At 34.1% G+C, this 21,307-nt stretch overlaps 1 protein-coding gene across 4 annotated transcripts in view; it reads right to left on the bottom strand.

The window, feature by feature from the left end:
- The window catches only part of LOC113228134 (protein cycle), a 96,393-nt gene that overhangs the window by 23,547 nt on the left and 51,539 nt on the right, over window positions 1–21,307 (bottom strand). For 3 of the 4 annotated variants that reach the window (XM_026461337.1, XM_026461320.1, XM_026461329.1), the window contains 2 exons: window positions 4,646–4,804; window positions 4,280–4,393 (listed from right to left, as the gene is read on the bottom strand). In XM_026461337.1, coding sequence (XP_026317122.1) covers window positions 4,280–4,393; window positions 4,646–4,804 — 273 coding nt within the window. Of the gene's footprint in view, window positions 1–4,279; window positions 4,394–4,645; window positions 4,805–21,307 lie in introns of those variants that run through there. The other variant, XM_026461348.1, reaches the window with a different exon arrangement.

Genomic DNA, 21,307 nt, shown 5'->3' with positions numbered 1-21,307 from the left:
GGACAATTTCAAACGTTACTTAGCCGTCACTTTTAAACGTTCAATATGATTTATTTACACTGCATATTTATTTTATATTAATTTATTCACGTTATGTTTTATAAATTTCTTTGATTATTTTATGGTGTCCACTTTTTTACTATGATCTCTGTCCTGAAGCAAACAATTGTTATTATTAGTATTTAAAAAAAGATGCAACGTTAAGTTTATTATTATTACCGTTGCAACTTACTTATTTTACTTTATTATTGCCCTGTAATACCTGCTACAACAACATGCTACATCACATGTGTTCTGAAAGTTACCCAATCAAAATGTCAATTTCCCAAGTGACGTCCAAATCACCACTAAGTTTTATTACTTCTAGAATATAATTACAAATTCATCAAATCTTGTGAAATCTGCGCACCGGCGACCTTCCGCGTTACAGAGAGCTAAATCAAAACAAACCAACCGGAAACCGAAGCTTACGCAAATCTTATTATTTAAAGCGCTGAAATCGTACAATAATACATTGTTCACCGAGGGGAGAAAGTGACCGACTACCAACGAGTGTGTAGTTTGAGCCATGAAACACATGAGTTGGAAATCGTACTGTATTCCGATACATAATGCTTTATCCTACACCTACGAATAATAAACTTACTCTTTATTAATAACTTTACATTATTGTACTTTTTAACATAGAATACAAAGACCACAACATATTTTTGCGCTTTTTCACTAAAATAAGACAGCGAGAAATGGAAAAAGGAGGCGCATTTTTCTCAATTTTCCAATGTAAAAAGTCTTCATATGTATTTATTTCTGAATTTCTCAGGCAATAAATTCTCAAGAACTGTTTGTACAGTTTCATTCAAGTTTTTGACTTTCACTCGACGACAGTTTGAGTAAAATCAACACAAATTGGAAAATGCAAGCAATCCCCGCACGCGCGTTTTTATCTTGGTTATTTTTTAAATTATTGATCAGAAATGGTTAAGAGGCCAATAACATTGGCGAACTTGGAGTAAAAACTTTTTATGATACTGGTTACCATGGTGACAGGCCCCCGATATTACACAAAATTTAAGAAAAATCAGCACATAGGTTTTTTCCTCCTGCTCAGAGCTTTAGAAATGGATTTTCATACACTTTTTCCTCCCGCATTTTATTACTCCTTTCTGAGCTATGTTTAGAAGAGTACCTACGTAATAAACTACTTTCCGGCACATCCTTTCAGAGCAGGTGTAGTATAAAAACTTTTTTGGTCACCAAACGTTGCGACACGAGGCGCCTTCTATTGTGAAAGTCTCCACGTCTCCACTGACGATGACAACGACAACACTGTGACAACCACAGACGCGACAACTAACGACTAGACGACCACCGTAAGTAACACGTAAGTACTACTTACTACATTTAAATTGTACCAGGTCGGAACGCAAAGAAATATAACAAAAATCCATCGCATACCTTTAGTAATGTACTGTACAGATCGACTATCTGATCGGTATAATTTATGAATTAGTTCCAGTTTTGCAAATGCGACTAACATCACTTCTTTGATCTTCTTTAAATATATACTAATCGCAGTATTTAAAATCCCTTTGGGTACACTACGAGATACTATGTACACTACGAGCCACTGCTAGTGACCCCTTTTATTACTAAAAGGGGACGACATTTAAAATTTTCTGCAGTACACTACATACGTAAAAGGGCACAGCTGGGTGTTCGAAGAATAGATTTAAACGTAAGGCCTATTTCTGTAACAGACATGGACATTGAAATTTGTAAAGAAAGACACTCTTTGTGCGAAGGGCGCTTCGAAATTGTGATGAATAAATTCAAAAACTTATTTACGAGAATTTAAGCTAGCCACGAAATAACCAAACACGAATATGGAAATATATTCCAAAACAACACATTAATGTGAATTAATCGAGTAAAGTAACACTACGTCAACACGACAAGAATCCGTCCAAATGTTTCCTAGTAACAGGTGGAAGGGTAACGTCAAAGGGTACCTATCAAGAACTAATTGGTCGCATTGTGAGAACTTGCGCTTTGACGCGTTCCACAAGGAGAAATATAGTTTACTACGCGATTTTATACGGCACCGCAATATTAGTAACGGACGTAACGTTCATCTAGTATAAACGCCTTTTTCGGAGTGATAGTGAAATTCATAAATATTCTTGTATATGTAAATTCAAACTATAACGAGCAACAACTAATTAACAATGTAAAATCAATTTCGCAATTTTCTAAAAAAACAATCATGTTTCCTTTTCCCTTTTTGCGTCGCTAATGTTTTAACTCGTTATAACTTACTTGTTCACAAGTTGACTTCGACGCTGCACTAATTAAATCGTACCACTCGCAAAAATAAAAGCTGTAGACGTATAACGAAGGGTTTTATACAGATTTTGCTGGGAAAAACACTATCAAGGCATTAGACGGGTTTGCCCCATTGTTTCATTAGGATTCCTTATGAAATGTGGAAAATGATTTAGAATGACAAATCAATAAATACAGCAGAAGTCATTATTTTTTTTTTTAATTTATTAAGGCTTTGCAAAGCCATCAGCCTAAACATGAAGTTTAATTATGTTTCTGTAAATATGGCCGCCACAAAGAGGATAGCCAATTTGAGGCGGCGTGCTTGGATTGACTCGGGATTCCTTACAGCGGGCCGATGCGGGTATTTTAGTTCGAGATTAGTATAATTTCGCATTTTAATCTTCGATTAAGGCACAATAGCACTATCCTATTCCACTTTAAACTAGATTTCACAAAATAATTGAAAGTCAAAATAAAAACGACACTTTTCCCTACAAAAGGTCCAGAGCGAATCAAGAAGTCATTAACCAGGAGGCCTACCATAACCTTTCCAAAAACAATTTTATTTAAATGAAGCTTAGAGTAAGCTTATTGTAATATTATACTCATTTTCGTACCATGACAAACCTAGCAACCAAGTAATGTATTATTGCTAAAGTGACTGAAAGAACGAATGATTTCCCAATATTGTCTATTCCTTACTAAAAGTAGGAAAGAAACAACGCTATATGAACTGTATAATGCCATCTCTTTTTTTTTTTTGATGTTCCGAATCGTGTTATCGTAGTATAATGTTAAAGTACTTAATATTATTTACATTCAAAGAATTTTAACTGACAAAAAAATAAAAATATGTAATAATGAAATCTATTAAAATTACGTTATTTTCAATTATTTTTTCATGTCATATCAATTCAGTTTATCATTTTCATGATGCTATGAATGATTGCTAAATTTGACATAAGAGCAATGTTACTTTAATGTCAAAGTCGCGTCATAGTACGAACTGAGTGAATGAATAGTCACAAAGCTGCCAATAAAACATCATAGTTTTAACATTAAAAATAAGCTTACTTTAAGCGCGTTATGGTACGAAAAGTCAATGTAAGGTTAAAGTAATATTGTTTTGATAGGTTGTGGTAGGCCCCCAGTGCTTAGTTTGCGTGGCACGTGTGCTAACAGGTTATAGTCGTGTCAATTATTTCGCGCAAAACCTCGAAAATTGTAGAAATGTGAATTATTTTGCTAATTTGTATTTGTAGTGTTAAAATGACAGTTGCTCTTGTAATATTATCTATGGTGGTGTTTCACGTCATCGTTAAGTCTTATTATATTTAATTGTAATAAATTTTCAATTTTCTGTTTATCGTAATTTTTTTTGTTACAAGAAACGAAACTAAACCTTATACCGCTGCAATATTGTCTTCTTTTTTGGAGAACTAAGTAAACAATGGAATTCATCGTTGTTAAGCGATTATCCGCTAGATGGCAGCACGTCTTAACTTGCAATAATAGGTATTGGTACTGTAAAGAACTTTCAACGATGTGCCAAGAGAGTAAAGTTTAAATTATAGTAACAATTTAGAATTTATTTATTTTTAAATTAGAAACTACCACCAATCATCATCAAGATTTCATATTGTCTCATATTATTAATGTGTGAGTTTTGGCGACTGCGGTTCTGATAGTAATCGAGTCTTAAGGCACTTTCATTGTTTTTTTCTTCCGTGATTCTGATAAATACGGGTATAGTAGTAGCTAATTTCGGTGGCATAGGTGGCAATGGTTTCGACAGGCAGGCGAAAACATGAAAGAAAATAAAGAGGGTACATGAGGTACGGAAATAAAAAAAATTTATGATTCGCTGGAGATTTAGCCGTAGCATTAGCACCGAGATATAGAAATTTTCGAGCAACTATGTTATTTTGATGAATTGCAATGCCCAAGAACTTACTAAGACGAAGTTTTCCTACTGCGAGTGGTGCCTGCAGGAACCGTGTGTTGCATGGCTGAAGGAGTTGGTAGAGAGGCGTCGCAGCTCGACATCTCGAATTCTGAACTCGCATTGCTATGATCCAACATGACAGATTCAAATTATTTAATTATTGCAATTCTTACAAATACAGATTTCAACAACCTCCAATTTACAAAAAACGATATTTACGTAGCGCCACCTGTTGTTTGAAAATTATAACAAAGTTCATAGTATTGGAGCCACTCATGTGTAGTTTGCCACTGTGATTAAAGTCGGTACCTAAGTTGTTTACTTATACTAACTCAAATAGAAAAGTAAAAAATTAACTATGGGAACACCACTTACAAGTGTGGTCCTTTTCTCTTGCGAGGGTCCTGTGGGGAGTGCGAGCCGAGGGTAAGCGGCGGCTGCGGCCCGTGGTTGGCGAGCGTGCCCGCCGTGTCGCCGCAACCGCCGCCAGCGCTCGAAGTCAACTCATACGCCTGTGCCGCGCTCGGGTTCGCTCTGAAAAGAAAAGATCTTTGAAACGGTGTGTCAAAAACTAATGAACAAAACATGTTATTTAAATGAAGGTTACAGGTTAGAATAGGACCCTGCTCTACATTTCGAGCAACCTGTATTGAGTTGATGACAGAGTAGTGAATTTATTTGTATATCCCCGTGATTTTGCCATCAACACATAGATTGTTATTTATTTTGTAGAACACGAGGATTATGCAATTTTTTCGATAGGCCGAATTTAATTAAAACGCGTACTTCAAAATGGAACCGACCTCGATCTACTATCCATATTATTCAATTAACTAACTTAACTAACTGCTACCGAACTGTTAAAAAAGGGAAGCAATTCATTTAACAACAATAAGCCCAGTCTCTTTCCCAGTAATTTATAAAAATTTTAAAATTCTGAGAGCAGATATACAGGGTGTATATTTGACACGGGGCAGCAAGGCCAGCTACCTTAATCGTTGTAGTTACAGGAAAACTACCCATAGGAAGACTACCCATGAATTTTGAAGATATAATGATTGACATTCACCGATTTTGAAAAAATGGTACAGTAAGCAAGATAAAAGACAATTTTTACAAAACCTTTTTTATGCCATTCGATCCGGTCTCTGGTGAGGATCAATAATCTCTATGTCCGAAAATGCAATAAACCTTTTACCACACATTTTATTTGAAAAGTTTTTTTTAGAAACGAAACTGGCCTCTACTCTACAAATAAGACTTAAGTAAAACCAAATTATAATCATATCACTATTTTTTAAATTTGGAACAGCTTTGTTTTGTTTTGTTAATAGAGAATTATCACTTTTAAGATGATTTTTAATCAAAATGTTCTCAAGTGTGGAAACAAATGAATAGGAACACATGGTCCTATCAAATGGCCACCGCGCAGCCCTGATCTGACGCTCCTTGATTTTTTTCTTTGGGGCTATGTAAGAAATGAAATTTTAAAAAAAACAACAGTGTTCAAGAATTGAAAGACGCACTTGCAGCAATTTTCAATGGAATCCATTCGGGTAGAATTACAGCCGCTACTTGCTCTTTGCGGAATAACTACCTAGAATAACTGATTACTAAATATGTCCCTACAAAATATATAGTAAAAAGTTTTTCCGATTTCTAACATTTCGAGTACTCTTACCTCAGTTGGTCCCATAGAGACTATTGATCCTTACTAGAGACCGGATCGTATGGCATAAAAAAAATTGCCTTTTATCTTGCTGACTGTACCATTTTTTCAATATCTGTGGATGCCAATTAAAATATCTTCAAAATTCATGGATAGTCTTCTAGAACCGTTTTCCTGTAACTACAATTGATTAAGGTAGCTGGCCTTGCTGCCCCGTCTCAAATTTACACCGTGTATGTGGTCTTTCAACAAATTACGCTTACATCGAGAGTTGCAACAAACTACAGCACAACATTACATTGATTCAAATGTTTTGGTTCTCACAGACAACAATAGAAATCAGAGGGCCTACTATGAGCTTATAAAAGTTATAAACAACTAGCCAAGTTCCATGTAATTCACGAGACGTGGTAAAACTGAATAAAATTGTTTAAATTCGTATCATGCACTACACAAAGTTGATCGGGAGTGGCATGACAGGATGATGAGTTTTACTTTTTGAACGTTAAAGCTGATATCTAAAAAGAGCGAGATGCAACTACATACTAAATTAGACGAAAGAAATAGACAGATATACTATCCTGGAAGCGTTCAAGCACTATTAACCGATTGTGTTCAAAATGAGAATATTTATATTTTTTTATTAATTTTTTTATTAATTTTATTATTAATTATACTTATTACGTTGTTTTCTAATATCGGCAACTTTTCAACCATAATTTAAAATTTGTCGTACGACAAAATTACATGTCATATCTAGTCATTATCATTGAAATTAATAAGGTGAGTTTGTGTGTGAGATTCTTAAATTTTCATAGATTGCATTATGTCAAATTTGGCACTATTTAAAAGTTATTTTACTATTTTCGCTAAGTCAATAAAATTATTAAAATGATTAAAATCCCATTTAAAAATTGCAATAACATTCATGCCAATAATTCATCAACAATACTTTAAAGATTGGAAACCCGAACTAAAATATTCAAAAACGCTCAATAGTTAATAGTATTTATTTATTGACAACCGGCTACATAGCCTAAAAATATTACAAATAATTATAAAACTGACAATATAATAAATAACACACAATAATCTTAAACGAAATTTCTTAAAAATGTAACAAAATCTAAAAAAAGGTAGTCACGGTGTAACTTTCTTTGAATTGCTTATTTTTACAGAAGAGACCGCCATTTGCATGGCAAATGGCACGTCATGATACGATTTTGCTATGCTAGAAAAGGTGAACGGGTTTCGAATGGGGAACGTAAACTGCATGAAAAGTGAATTGTTTTTGTGAGGTTATAGTACGAATTTGACAGGTAATCCAAGTTACGGGCTTAAACAGGATTGCTCTAAGAGTTCATAGTAGCCCGCTTAGAGGATGGAAAAAAGTAAAAGAAAGGAGCTGCCCTAACTACAGAATCAACGTGCATATAACCCAAATTTTAAAGTTACAAATGGCGGATTTCTTTAGTGTTGTACCATAATCTATCGATAAGTCTTTATCGACATGCTTGGCTTGAATGTTAAAACTGTTTTTTTTTTTGTTTCTTTAGTTTACTGTAACCAAAGTATGCCTAAACAAACACAAGTCTAATAATTTAATCTCGAGTGGTATATTATTATAAATGTCAACACACATTTTTAAACTTTAAAAAAAAATTATTTTCAAGATTGCAACTGGTAACTTATTTAGTAAAAGTCACCGAACCACCAATAAGTTTGTTGGCGACATGCGCATTCTTACTTAATTATACCTACTTTACTGGTATATAACATTACATAGTATTAATTGTACTTAGAAAGAAAGAAAGAAAGAAAAACGTTTATTCGCACATTTAAGTCACTTTACATCCCTAAATTATAAACATAACATTAAATTGATAGCCATTTATTAAATAATCTATAAATAAGAATGCAAAGTGACACAAAAGAGGAAAAGGAGACGACTCAGCAAAAAGTCTATCTCTGGCGAGAGAGACGCTGATTTTCAGTCGTCGTATTTTCAGTACTTACTAAATCAAATGTTAATATTACTTTAAGAGGAACCTTTAACCTATATTTTAATCCATATTTACATATCGTCTTTTAACTAACTCTCAAGTACAAGTCTATTTAGGTTTCTGCGGATTCTAGTATTCACATTACTAGCTTTCTTAAACAAATCAATCTATCAAGCAATTTTAACTGGTAACTTATTTAGTAATAGTCACCAAACTGTTATGCAGTTTCTTGGCGACATGCGCACTCTTACTTATTTATTTTTTTAACGCACACACTCAACATTGCCCTACCTATACCTACTTTACTGGTATATAACATTACATACTATTAAGTGTACTTACTAAATAAAATATAAAAATTACTTTAACGATGGCAAGGCAAGGCATATAGGCTGTCTATACGGTGGTATTGGCCTTTACCCGGCAACGTTGGACTAACATGTCATTGTATTGCAGGCTTTAAAAAAATAGTCACTTTTAATAGTTAGAGTTGTCATTGGGAAAAATCAGAAACGAGTGGATAATTTTGTTTTCAGGAAATGAGAATAACTAGTAAATGAGTCTTGTTTAATCTAAATTGAACATAAAATTATTTACCAATAAACCTAATGATGGAATAGCATTGTCATGTAATCTAGTTACATTCAAAGTTCTGTTAAAATTTGACTCTTCAAAATGAAGCGAACAAATGAAGATTGTCTTTGATCCAACGTTTATATTCGGCAGTCCTATGATTTCCAACCATTCTTTCTTCCTTTTTTCATTTGTAGGAAAACTTGAAATAATAAAAATAATAATAATAAAACAATAAAAACCTCGTAGTGAATTGTTTTAATAATAGAATATCTCAAAACACTACCTCAAAATAATCGTTAACAACAATCATCAAAATATACAAACAAACAGGCAATCTAAAGTAACAAAAGCAAAATTTGGCAAGATTTATGTATATATATATATAATAAATAAACTACTTAAATAAGTCTAATTAGATGAAATATTTGGGCTATTGTGTGATTTATAGACAATAAAAACATATGCCTGTGCAATGTAACATTCGATTGATTTGCACTTTTTGTAAAGCCACATCCCTTAATGCTGTAGCGTCGCATTTTTATTAATACCTAATTATTCTCACTGTCAATATTTTTGTCCAATTTAATTATAATACATGCGAATAATTCAATAGTACATTTGGAAAAACATTTGTTTTGACATTTGATGTACTTCCTTTGACAACGGTATCATGTACCTCATGTACTGCGAAATGGACACGGTTAGCATTTAAGATGACGTTACGTATTTTCGATTCCCGTGTTTGACACAGACCAATGTAATGCTATCTCTTTTGGCTTAAGTCGGCACGTAATAGTTAAACAAAGACAATAACATGGTTATGTTTTCGGCGTCGAAATGCATCATATACATATAACGTCTGATTTATATATGTCAACGTAACATGTCCTTTAGTTTCCATAGTCTAAGGTAGGCCCCCAGACGTAGGCCATTTTTCAATTGTTTTTTTTTCTGCTGATTTTCACAATGACTGTATTTTCTTTCGATCCAAACTTTCAGCAGCCGTATATTAAACAGCCAAAAATATATAAATAGTTCTTTGAGGACGGCGGCGCTACCACAAACAATTTAGAAAAGTCTGAAAGTTATAGTCACAGTACAATTGTATAAAAAAGTTATATGGTGTTGAAATATGATGCATTTCTCTTTTTGTGAATTTCTTGTTTTAAAATTCATAGGGCTCATTATAAGTTTCCGGAACTGGTCACTTACATAAACAATATTTAAAAAGTAATTACAACATTTGAAAATGGAACTCTTTGGCTGTAGAATATAGTTTGTTTCATCTGACTGTCACTTGTTTTTACATTGTGGCGTCATTTTAAAATTCGTTGTCTACATCACCATGGATTTAACTCGTGAAAATTTTCATAGTATAATTTTCTACGACTTTAAGTGTAATTTAACAGCTCAGCGGAGCTTCGCTCGGCTTCAAACTGCTTTTGGCGATGAAGCACCATGCAAGACGACTATTTATAGCTAGTTTGCAGAATTCAAACGCGGTCGTGTGAATCTCAGTGACGAATTTTGTGATGGTAGCCCGTGCCACTGCGGTGAACAACAAAAACGTCGATGCTATGCGCCGTATGACCAAAACAGACAGGCATGTGACATGCCAGGAGATTCGGGCATCTTTAGGCATAGGCATGAGTCAAATACAATCAATACTACACAAACACTTCGGTGTGAAAAGGATATGCTTTCGGTGGATCCCACACAATTTGACTGAGGCTCAAAAAACGGATCGCGTCTCTTGGTGCAATGCCATACTTACCAGATTCAACGAAAGAGCGTCAATTTTGGTGTGGGACATAGTAACAGGTGACGAAACATGGATTTATAATTACAATCCCAAAACATAGCGGCAATCGAGCGTATGGGTTTTTGGTGATGAGCCGAAACCAACCCAAGTGGCGCGCGTGCAAAGTGCCTCTAAGCGGATGATTGCTTCCTTTTTTTTAATAAAATTAGACACGTGGCTACTGTAGCTTTGGAGAATTGTTGTACCGAATAGTGATTGGCACATGACCATTTGTTTGCTGGAAGTTATTGACAAACTCCGTAAAAATAATCGTAAACGCCGTATCATCTTGCACCACGATAATGCCAGTTCTCACACGGCCAGACAGACAAATGAATTTTTGAAGGTGAACAACGTTGACCTTATGAGTCATCCCGCGTACAGTCCCGACCTGGCATCTTGTGACTTTTATTTATTTCCAAAAATTAAGAACCAGTTACGCGGTCAACGATTTTCATCACCTGAAGGGCTGTCGAAGAGTATGAAAAATATGTTTCAGAGATAGTTACGGAGGAGTGGCATAAATGTTTTCAAAATTGGTTCATTCGTATGAAAAAGTGCATTTATAGTATTTTTTTCTTATTCATTCCGGAAACTTATAGTGCGCCCCACGTACAAATCCCAATATGTAGAAACCGGTGTATTACATTCAAGAACACTTTCAATCGTTCTTATAGCAAACCGTTTAAAGTTGAACTTAAAACGTGTTCATGGTTTATTTCACAAATCCCCACTAAAAATAATTATTTTTCATAAAATAATTGTTCTTAATGTCATTTTCTCAAATTGTGATTGCAGTACTTGTACTAAATAATTATTGGTTAGTTTTGTGTTCCCATATGCAACCAAATAAAAATCTTTTACAATTAAAATTGTACTTTGTAAACAGTATTTTATTATAATAAATTAATATGATAAATAGACGACAAGACATTTTGAATACCTTTGTACTAGAACCGAGTTGACTTGTCTTGCGCGTTTAAGGTCGAAGCTTATCTTCGCCCTTGAAATCGTAAGACATTGTTTCAATTATTTGACTACACATTTAAAAATAACTCAATATTTTAAAGGAAGTCTTAAAGTCCATTTTCAATTTTGGATAAAAAAAAACACAATAAATCTGTGTGGTAATTTTGACGGGGCATTGGCGCTGAAAATCAATAAAAATGTTTCCGGCAAACCGCGCATCTTTCACCTTCAAAAACATACCTAATATATAAAATAATATCATGGTGGAAACTTTTTTCTACAAATTCCCATTGCGTAGCAAGTACTACGCCAGAGGGGATTTGTGGAATAAAATATAATTAAATATTATCTATTTTACAAGTAATATGCACGCAATGAACACTCTCACCTATTAGAATGAATAATTAAATGTATAATTTCGCCAACTTTACAATAGTAAGTCGTGGTTTTATTTGATAGGACAGACGTAATTAATCAATTAGGTCGGTCCTATCAAATAAAACCACGAAAAAATTTGAAATTAGTAACCCACTGGTTTATTACACTAGTTCAACACTTACACTTTCTATTTCAAGTTCCTGTATCAATTAAGGAGTCTCTTTTTGAAGAACCGCAGTCTGTCTGTCCGTATATGACAACCCTTTCGACTTACTTATTTATTATACACCTGATGTCATAAAATTTAACATGAAGACGAATTGATAACCAAAAAAAGGAAAGAAGAAACGAACATTTTATTTCCATTTTACCGATTCAACACAACGAGTGTACGTATGTACTCCATTGTAATTTTCAAAATGCAACAAATGTCATGAAACCCATGTAGTAGGTACTTATGTTATATGCACTAGCCTCACGATATTCGCTGTCAAAGTTGTTTTTAAGGTATCGGTCCTCTTAACACTTAAAAGTTAAGAGAACCGGTCACCTACCGTAGCAAGATACCTATTGATAAAACTCAATAAGTTAGTACTTCCAATGAAGGATATTATAATGGATAGCGAAATAATATACTTCTTATTTTTCATTTCTTTTAAATCATTCATTTTTTTTAAATTTATGGAACGTAACAATTACGTTTTAGGGATATACCACTTATGTATCTGGTAAACGGTATGTGGTAGACGGTAGGTTTCATCAAATCCGGTGTTCCAGGCCACCAAACTACGACACCCTCGGAAAGGAAAACTTGTTTTAATACTACATTTCGCTCTTTATATATACCTGTTCCAATTTACGTCATTCAGTATCTTTATACTTAGTGGGTTTTTTTTTGTTTAGGATGTAAATACACGATTGCAAACCCGTAACGGGGTCTTGACTGACACTAGCGAACGGAATAGGACTTCATCCCTCGCTACCAAAACAGTTTGTTGAAGCAAAAATGTATGGGAAATAACATGTTTTTCTATTCGTATTGTAATCTAGACAAATCTGTTCACCAGCATCTACAGAACAAATCAATAGTGCAACGAGCGCACGTAATTGAATAACATCGTCTCAGAATGCAATCATAAAGCAAGGGTTTCGCCACAATACGTGTGTTGTCCAGACTCTTACAGACAATAGACTCAAATTGCTGTTCAATTCTTGAATAACCGTTAATATAACTATTGCGTATCATTTTAAAAATATATCTCCCAATGAGCATGAAAGGGATAAAAGTCATAATTATACAGGTACATACGTTGTACGCCGTTCTTATCATAAAAACGACGTAACATACATTTTTGAGTTATTAACATATCTGGAATCAGCAAAACGACATTTACCCTATACACCCTATAATTGGTTTTATTATATCTTATACTTATATTGTATTTGTGATAAGTCCGTAAGGTATTTATTTAATATTTCTGTTATTGTTTTATTATATTATTGTTATATTATATGTATGTTAGTTTGTAAGGTATGTATGTATGGGTCCTAGTTGCCTGAAATATAAATAAAAAAATAAATAAAAATAAATTATATAGTTTCAGTTTCATTGTTAAGAAAAATATATACTTGCTAATATCTCGAAAGCTACCAAAATACAAATGAGTTTTTTAATGACAAAGAGGCAGACAAATTGCTATGTAGGCTTAATTATACAGATATCAAACATCATTTATGGCTATGAAAGACAACATATCTATTACCTACCTACGACGTAGTTATAGTTGTGCAGATTCTATTTCAAAAGAAAAAAAATGATACACGTACTATTATCGAGCACGGTAGGTAGGATTACTCATGAAACGTGTAATAATAAAAGTATACAAGAATTAATACAATAGGATTACAACTCATCGTATACATAGATTAAAAAGTAACTATACGTGTAAACTATATATATAGTAAACTATAAGTGACTAGAGCACTTAACACGTACAGTGTAATAGGTATGAAATATAAATAAATAATAGAAGCTGCTATTGTAATGAAATGACCAATGTACTAGGTAAATATGTACGTAATTGTTCTTCTGAGAAATAAATGTCTATCGTGTTATTAAACACTGAATACTTACATATCGTTTCGCCAAAGATAAGGGATAGTACCGATTAACCGATTGTTTCTATAATAACTTGTTGCCGGGCCGAACGGTGCGCTCGCGCGTTGTTGCGTCGTGCATAGCGCATTGCGGAAGCGCCATGACCTTGCACTGGCGGTCCTCCCTTGCCCCCCTCGCTATACGTCAAACCTCTCCCCAACATGTATATTATATCAAGAGTGGACAAACATTTTATATTTTATTCATAACAAGTAACTTCTATTGGAGGTAATTACATGCAATTCTACATATATACTCCTGATATGAAATAATTTTACAGACTTAATGAAGAACGTCAACTATAAAACAAATATAAATAAACTTAGATTGATGAATGAATAATAAAATAATTTATGGTATAAATTTCTCTTGTAAACTACCTATGGTGAGTAAAAAGGATGTCAATATTCTTGAACTCTATAAACTCCTTTATCCATGACTGTGAGTAACATGTGGTGGGTATTATACATAATTATATAGATCTTATTGAGAATATAAATGTAGATATATCGGCGTTTAAATTGGATTGTTAATATCAGGTTCCTTGTTGTGTTATAGTTATAGTATTTCATTTTCGTTACAGCCTATCGATTAGCGACCGAGAAATTGTTGTACGTCTCACATGCGATAGGGTAGGCTAGCCTGGTCTAATAAGACGCATCCGATAAGAGTATGCAATGTACATAGATTGCCGCGAAGTTGTTTACAATAAGCAACTAACTTCGGTATCATTTGGCAGTGCTAGGAAGTGGAGATTGTTGTGCGGAAAAATATAAAAACTATTGAAAACCAAAACACTGCGTAAACCCGAACATATAAATTCATGTATTTGCTTAAAACTTTTAGATATTTTCAAATTGTGATAGAGACTAAATTAAACAAATTTTTTTTGAAGATTTTGGTCACTTGCAACATATGGGTTGGCAGCAGTTTTATTCTGAAATGGGTTAAGCGTGCAAGAGTACGCAGTTTGTCGCTCATACACTATTTTTTTTATAATAGTTAATTATTACAGAAAGTAACACTTAAAGCTAGACAAAAATACAAAAATTCTTGTTGCCAGAAAGGTATGCAGGTGCCCAGGTTGCCAAGAGATTTATAAAGAGCCTATGTGTGTACGTGAAGATTTACGGGATTATGCTCTCAATTCCACATGTGGTATCATGAAGTTTGTGCTAGATACGTGAGATTGGGAGCATTTGTGTGTGATTTGTGCGACTGATAAATGAAATCCTATCAAAAAAGGGGTTACGTACTCTTACCGATACCATACGTACTATAGTATAGTGTAAGAGTACGCAAATCCCATTTTACACTATTTTATTGTTTCACAAACATTTCTAATGTGGTTGAAACAATAAAAAAGCCTCATTTCTGATTAGTAGACTACTAAATAAAAAAATTGCTGGTTATTTAATATTTTTTGTTTTCATTCTACACCGTCTCAAACCTTAAGTGCGACTTCTTAGACCAGGCCTATATACCCTATTGACAACAGCGGGTCGCACTCGCATTATACAAGTCGTTGAGAAACAACCCGTTTTCATTACATGTTACAAGAGTCATTTTACTTACGACTGTTGTTACCAACCGAGTCATCGACTCATGGTTTGAAACGATATGGAGCAATGACGTATTTTACAGTTCTGCCAAAAAAAGCTCAATATGCAGTAACTTTTTTATTAAAAAACCGCCTTCAAAAGTTAGCTCCGTTTTCGTCACCGTGGTCTCCTTAATGATAACTGAAACGCGTAATATGGAAGTCCTCGTCAAAACGAGTAATATGAGTCCAAACTCAAGGTAGCTGCTGTATAACTGTTTAAATAATTAAACTATACAAAATAAAAAATAAAATATACAATATTTTAATTAAATCTTTTAACAAAAATTAGGTGAAATTCAATAAACGGGATTCATCCCCTAATTTACCTCCATTAAAGGTGGAATATCTTCTTCAAATTTGATTGGGACCATTAGGACTCAGGACTCAGGTACCCCATTTTCAACAAAAAAGAACTCATCGAAATCAGTTCCCAAAATGTCAGAGAAATCGCGTAACATACACATAAAAAATATGCAGCCGAATTGAGAAGCTCCTCTATTTTTGAGATCACTTAAAAAGCAACAACTATTGTTGTGTTATACTCTTACAAAACTTAAAGGGACGTCAGTTACGATTTAGAGAAATAATTCTACGTATCTTTTTTATGTTTACCAAGCTACAGGACGAACAAGTGGTGACACTTCTACCTATAACAGTTGCTAATAGTTGCAATGCCACTCAAAATCTATGGCCACTCAGACCTTTGAAACGCAAAGGTCTGAGGGGCACTGCCACTGCGCCCGTCGCCGTGACACATAAAGTAGACAAGTCTCATGTGACAGTTGTTTCATCAGCACATGAGTACATCAGCCCCTAATAAACCAGTACTAGAGAGTGACATTAAAAAAGTTGAATTTTAATTGTCGTTCAGCTGCCAGCTGGCGATTTCAGGAAAGACGCCACCACAGAATATTTGTTTGGTCTGTCGACGTCACTATAGGCATTGCTATCTACCACGAGCGAGTGTTCTGGATAGTGCTGATTGCTTTGGTTGTCTGACACATTATTAGTACTCGTATTATAATTATATGACATGGGCCTTATTGTGTGCCCGAGGTCGAACTCCATTTATAAATCCCTGTTACTTAAATTCTATTTTACGTAACAGCCACCACGGTTGTTGTGCTTTTCGCGCAGTGTTGTTTGAATATTCCGACACCATTCCTGGACCGCCCCGTTCTAATACAAACGATCTTTTATAAACAGATACTCATAGCCTGATAGTTGTAGCCGGCTCGTACGTACCTACTACTAGACACTTTGGCGCAAACACATGGGCTAGGTGTATGCAGTGTTTACATAGTTTGAAGTGTACGAATGGACACTTGCTCATTAATAATCCGTGTTTAGGGTTTCTGTATGCCACGGCACTTTTATTTGCTATTTATGCATTTATTGTTGTGACATCTGGTGTGAAGACGTAAATATTGTTTAAACACAAAAGTAATTTCACTCAACCCTTCGCGTGGAGCAGCGTTATGGCGGCTACTAGTATTCGCTATTAGGTGGACTTGGGAAAATATTTGACGTACAGATCAACTTGCAGACACTGACAAATATGATCGTCTGGACATGGAGCCAAATAAGGAGTTCAAATAATGAATATGAATATAGTATGGACGGTTTAATTGCGTATTTGCCTATTTGGCTCCTTTGATGTGCGTTGAGAAACCGACCAGCGCGCGCTACGCGACACGCGAGTTTTTTTTTTTTTAATACTAAGTGACGAAACCACAGAACAATAATTCTAAATCTTCCGTGGACGGGACATAACAGTTGCAGTGACACTCAGAGCTTTAAATCACAAAGATCTAAGGTGCACTGCCACTGCGCTCGTCACCCTGAGACATAAGTTGACAAGGCCCATGTGCCTAGTTTTGTAGCTTAAAAAAAACCAAATGTCTTTTACACATTTAAAAAAATCATGAAAATCCTTTTAAAGACTTTTTTTATATCCTCTAAGAAAAAAAACGCAGCGCCATGGCTTTTTTTCTACATTTGGTTTTTTTTTTTCAGAAAAAGTAAAATGGAATAACTAAAATAAAATAAGACACTAACTTTTATTTTAAGAATATATATCCGTATATATATATATATATATATATATAGTGCTAGCTAGTACACGTTAGGGGCTAACAAAATCTAAAATTAAATTTAAAAATACTGTTAAAATTTGAATAATTTTAATTTTATTTAAACTGAAATAGGGTGGAGGCTGGACAAACAATTAAGAACGAGGTAGGGACTTGCCTGTAGTATTCACAATATTTCAATAATTTGAGAAGTGGTGTATTTTAATTAATTTAACAACGTTTTCTTAATAATATAATGATAAATAAAAAAAGGAATTTTAGCCTGTTCTCGATTGTGAAAACGGTATAACAGGTTTCTTTTTATTATAAATTATTCTTGAATCTTCTAGTGGAGACGTTTTTCTTTCTTTAGGTTTACGGGGAGTATTCATAGTTGTCTTGTGTGTTTTAAAATGTTTCACGGCCTGATACACCTTCATTTTTGAGCAATGCAAATGATCTGCAATTTCCTGATATGACCGCTTACGACCACGCAGGTTTATTACAACTTCTCTTGTAGCAGAGTCATAAGATTTATTTTTTCCTATCATTTTCTTTCGTTCGTCCGCAAAGGACATAAAATAGTAATGAAGAATTATCGCATTCAATTTTCCAAATAGTAAATAAGAAAATTGTATTTTAGTCCTTAATTATTTGTCCAACCAGAGTTCCGGGAAATAAATGAGTGATTGTGATTTAATAAATAAAAATATATATACAGGGTGTAAATTTGAGACGGGGCAGCAAGGCCAGACCTTAATCGTTGTAATTACAGGAATACGGTTCTAGAAGACTATCCATGGATTTTTTAAGATATTTGGCATATTTATATATATTTATATGTATTTATATATTTTGATATATATTGGCATTCACAGATTTTGAAAAAATGGTACAGTCAGCCAGATAAAAGGCAATTTTTACAAAACTTTTTTATGCCATTCGATCCGGTCTCTGGTATCTATGGGACCAACTGAGGTAAGAGTACTCTAAATGTCAGAAATCGCAAAATGCTTTTTACCATACATTTTGTAGGGACCTATTTAGTAATCAGTTATTCTAGGTAGTTAAGGTAACTAACAATAAGGAAACTAACAAATTGTTATACAAATTGTTATACCTATTGTTATATACATATAACATGTTTATTAAAATCAATTACCATGATAATTATAACAAAAATGTAATCTTCATTTATGGTGTTACTCGTGTTACTACTGTTACAGGTGTTATCCACACTTGTAATGTCTTCAAAATTTTCTGTGTCTTCGTTTCCTTCATTCCAATTCTACCAAATAATTTTATATAAGCGGCTTGCTAATAATTCTATGTAAATGTTGCTGTATAAGGGATATGTGCGATGTGGAAAAAAATATCGATTATCGCTCTTAGATAAATAATTAAGTAGTGTTTTTATCAGTAATCATCAAAGTAGTGATGCAACAGCAATCGATAGATTTAAAAAAAAGTAAAATGTTAGATCCCGCATTTTCCCCACATAGCGTCAATCTCACAAAATCCCCAATCGAGTTGAATTTCCCCGCAATTCGGTGAATTGGCCACAAATTGACAACACTATGAATGTTGCCCATTTATTTTGAGCAATTTATCTATGAAGAATAATATTAACAACAAAAGAGGAAGTGTAGTAAAAAAATACTGTTGTCATATTTTTATTTCCATAGTTTTAAAAAAAAACATGCTCCAGTAAAAATATGGTTTCTTTTCATGTTTTTTTTTCATTGTTCTTTTTCACCTCAGAAAAAATCGATTTTTTTAACAATACTACAAGTGCTTGTAATTTCACCAGCACCCTTGCCCTTCAAAACCGGGATGCAGTAATGCAAGTACATTACCGCTTGGCGGCAGTAATAGTTAAGGTGGCAGTACTTCCCTGAACGAACTCTTTCACAAAGAGCTCTACTGCTACTAAACTTGGTGTTTATTGTATTTGTCGAATAGGCAAACAAGGCAAATACCACGAAAATACTTATCAGACATGCTATCTACACATGGTGATTGTTTGCCAAATATATCAAATACGCAAATACAAATAGCCTTGTGAAGTGCCACCATTGATTGGTCTGTCCAAACGCAATAATATCGTAATGCCCGCGTACGTTAAACAAAACCTTTAAGTCGCGTTATATTTCATTGAAATTGTTTTTCGGTAATGTAACGAACTCTGTAGCAAAGCTATGGAAAATAGTATATTTTATATGTACGTATCTTACACATATCTCCCAAAGTTGTGACAAGTTAAAGTAGCTCTTTTTATGCACAAAATACTTAAACACAAAATACGTAAGGCCTACGGAATCCTATTACTGGCATGTCCGGCATCCTACTCGCCGGTTTTTAAACGAAGTAGTGTCCTTTGACTGTGATATTATCCTCATAACTCATAGAAAACGAATAAATTTCGTTTTCGATGTTAGAATTTCATTTTATGATCCATCCTAATTATCTTTTTAAAAAAGCGCCAATTCAAGAAAAAATATCCTCACGATATATTTATTACAGGCCGCGCCATTTACCTACATTTAAAAGCAAAAGGTACAAATTTAATGTTCTGTTTGCAAAAAAATACAGTTAGTGAATAGAGATCTTCACTACGGTGGCAAGCAAACCTCAAAGAAACCTTGAATGCCAAGAAAACAGCTTATCAACTTCATATAACGAACTTACATATATGTATACCGACGTAGTACATACAAGTAGATAATGCAAAGGTACAGAGTTATATGGTATTGCAAAATAATCGTATAACTAGGAAACAGGCATTGCGTCATAGACCGAGGAAATGCCAGCACATATTACGTAACCAATAACTCATATCGGAATAAGAATTTTCCGACGACCTTGCGCTTCTACACAATGTGAGTATGGTTATGCAGAAAATTTAAACTATTTGCCTCTTGTTTCTTATTATTGTTATTAATTTTTATCATCAATCCTTTATACGTCCTGCAGTTGGGCACGTGTCACCTCTAAGGAAAGGTTTCATCTGGCCCAATGTGAGTTGGAACTTCACACATTTTCCGAGGGTAGTTAACCTCAAGGCGGTTTCATCACGGTGTTCTTCTTTCCAGGGTAGTACTACTAAACATCCACAAGTGTACGTAACTTAGAAATTAAAATCATTGGTTCTCCAATTTGTATCACTATGCAGATGATAGTTTTTTTTCCCGATTAGCCAATGTAAAATTCATCTGATATACCTATGCATTTCCAAAACCCGTTCAGAACTGACACATGTAGAAATCCAGCGAAATGGGTTACGGATAATAAGGTTTCACATTTCTCTCGGAACTTCAGACTCTGTCGATAAAGTTTCAGAGATAGGCCCCTAAAGTACGAACCAGCTATGATCATTGGTGGCGGTACATGATCCGTAATGCGCTTCAGTTCGTACAAGTCGCTACTGTCCTGTACAAGGTACAGCTGTATCTTTTACCAGCACTGACACACAATGCTTGACAGTTACATTCTGTCTCGTTGGCGCACGTCATCGAAGTTGGTAAAATAATCCACTTCTTACTTCAAGCCGTTTCTATGGACGTTATTGGTTTCTGACCTTGAAAAAAGCGCCTTGACGAAGTCACCCTAGCGCAATCTTAACGGCATGTATTTAAATGATCATTTTAAATTTGCAAAAGTAGCAGGCAAAATATCTAGACGATTATCTTTTATAATGATTGATCCTCTTTCTCTGAGAGATATAGTAAATTAAATCAATGGCTATTTTAATCCGTATTGAGCTACGCAAAAAATGTTTGATTTACAAATTCACTTTGATGGTTTTAAA

This window comes from Hyposmocoma kahamanoa, unplaced genomic scaffold (genome assembly GCF_003589595.1).
Source record: "Hyposmocoma kahamanoa isolate Upper Pololo Valley unplaced genomic scaffold, ASM358959v1 100021, whole genome shotgun sequence".
NCBI classification, from domain to species: Eukaryota; Metazoa; Arthropoda; class Insecta; order Lepidoptera; family Cosmopterigidae; genus Hyposmocoma; species Hyposmocoma kahamanoa.
This window is presented reverse-complemented; position numbering and strand designations above follow the sequence as displayed.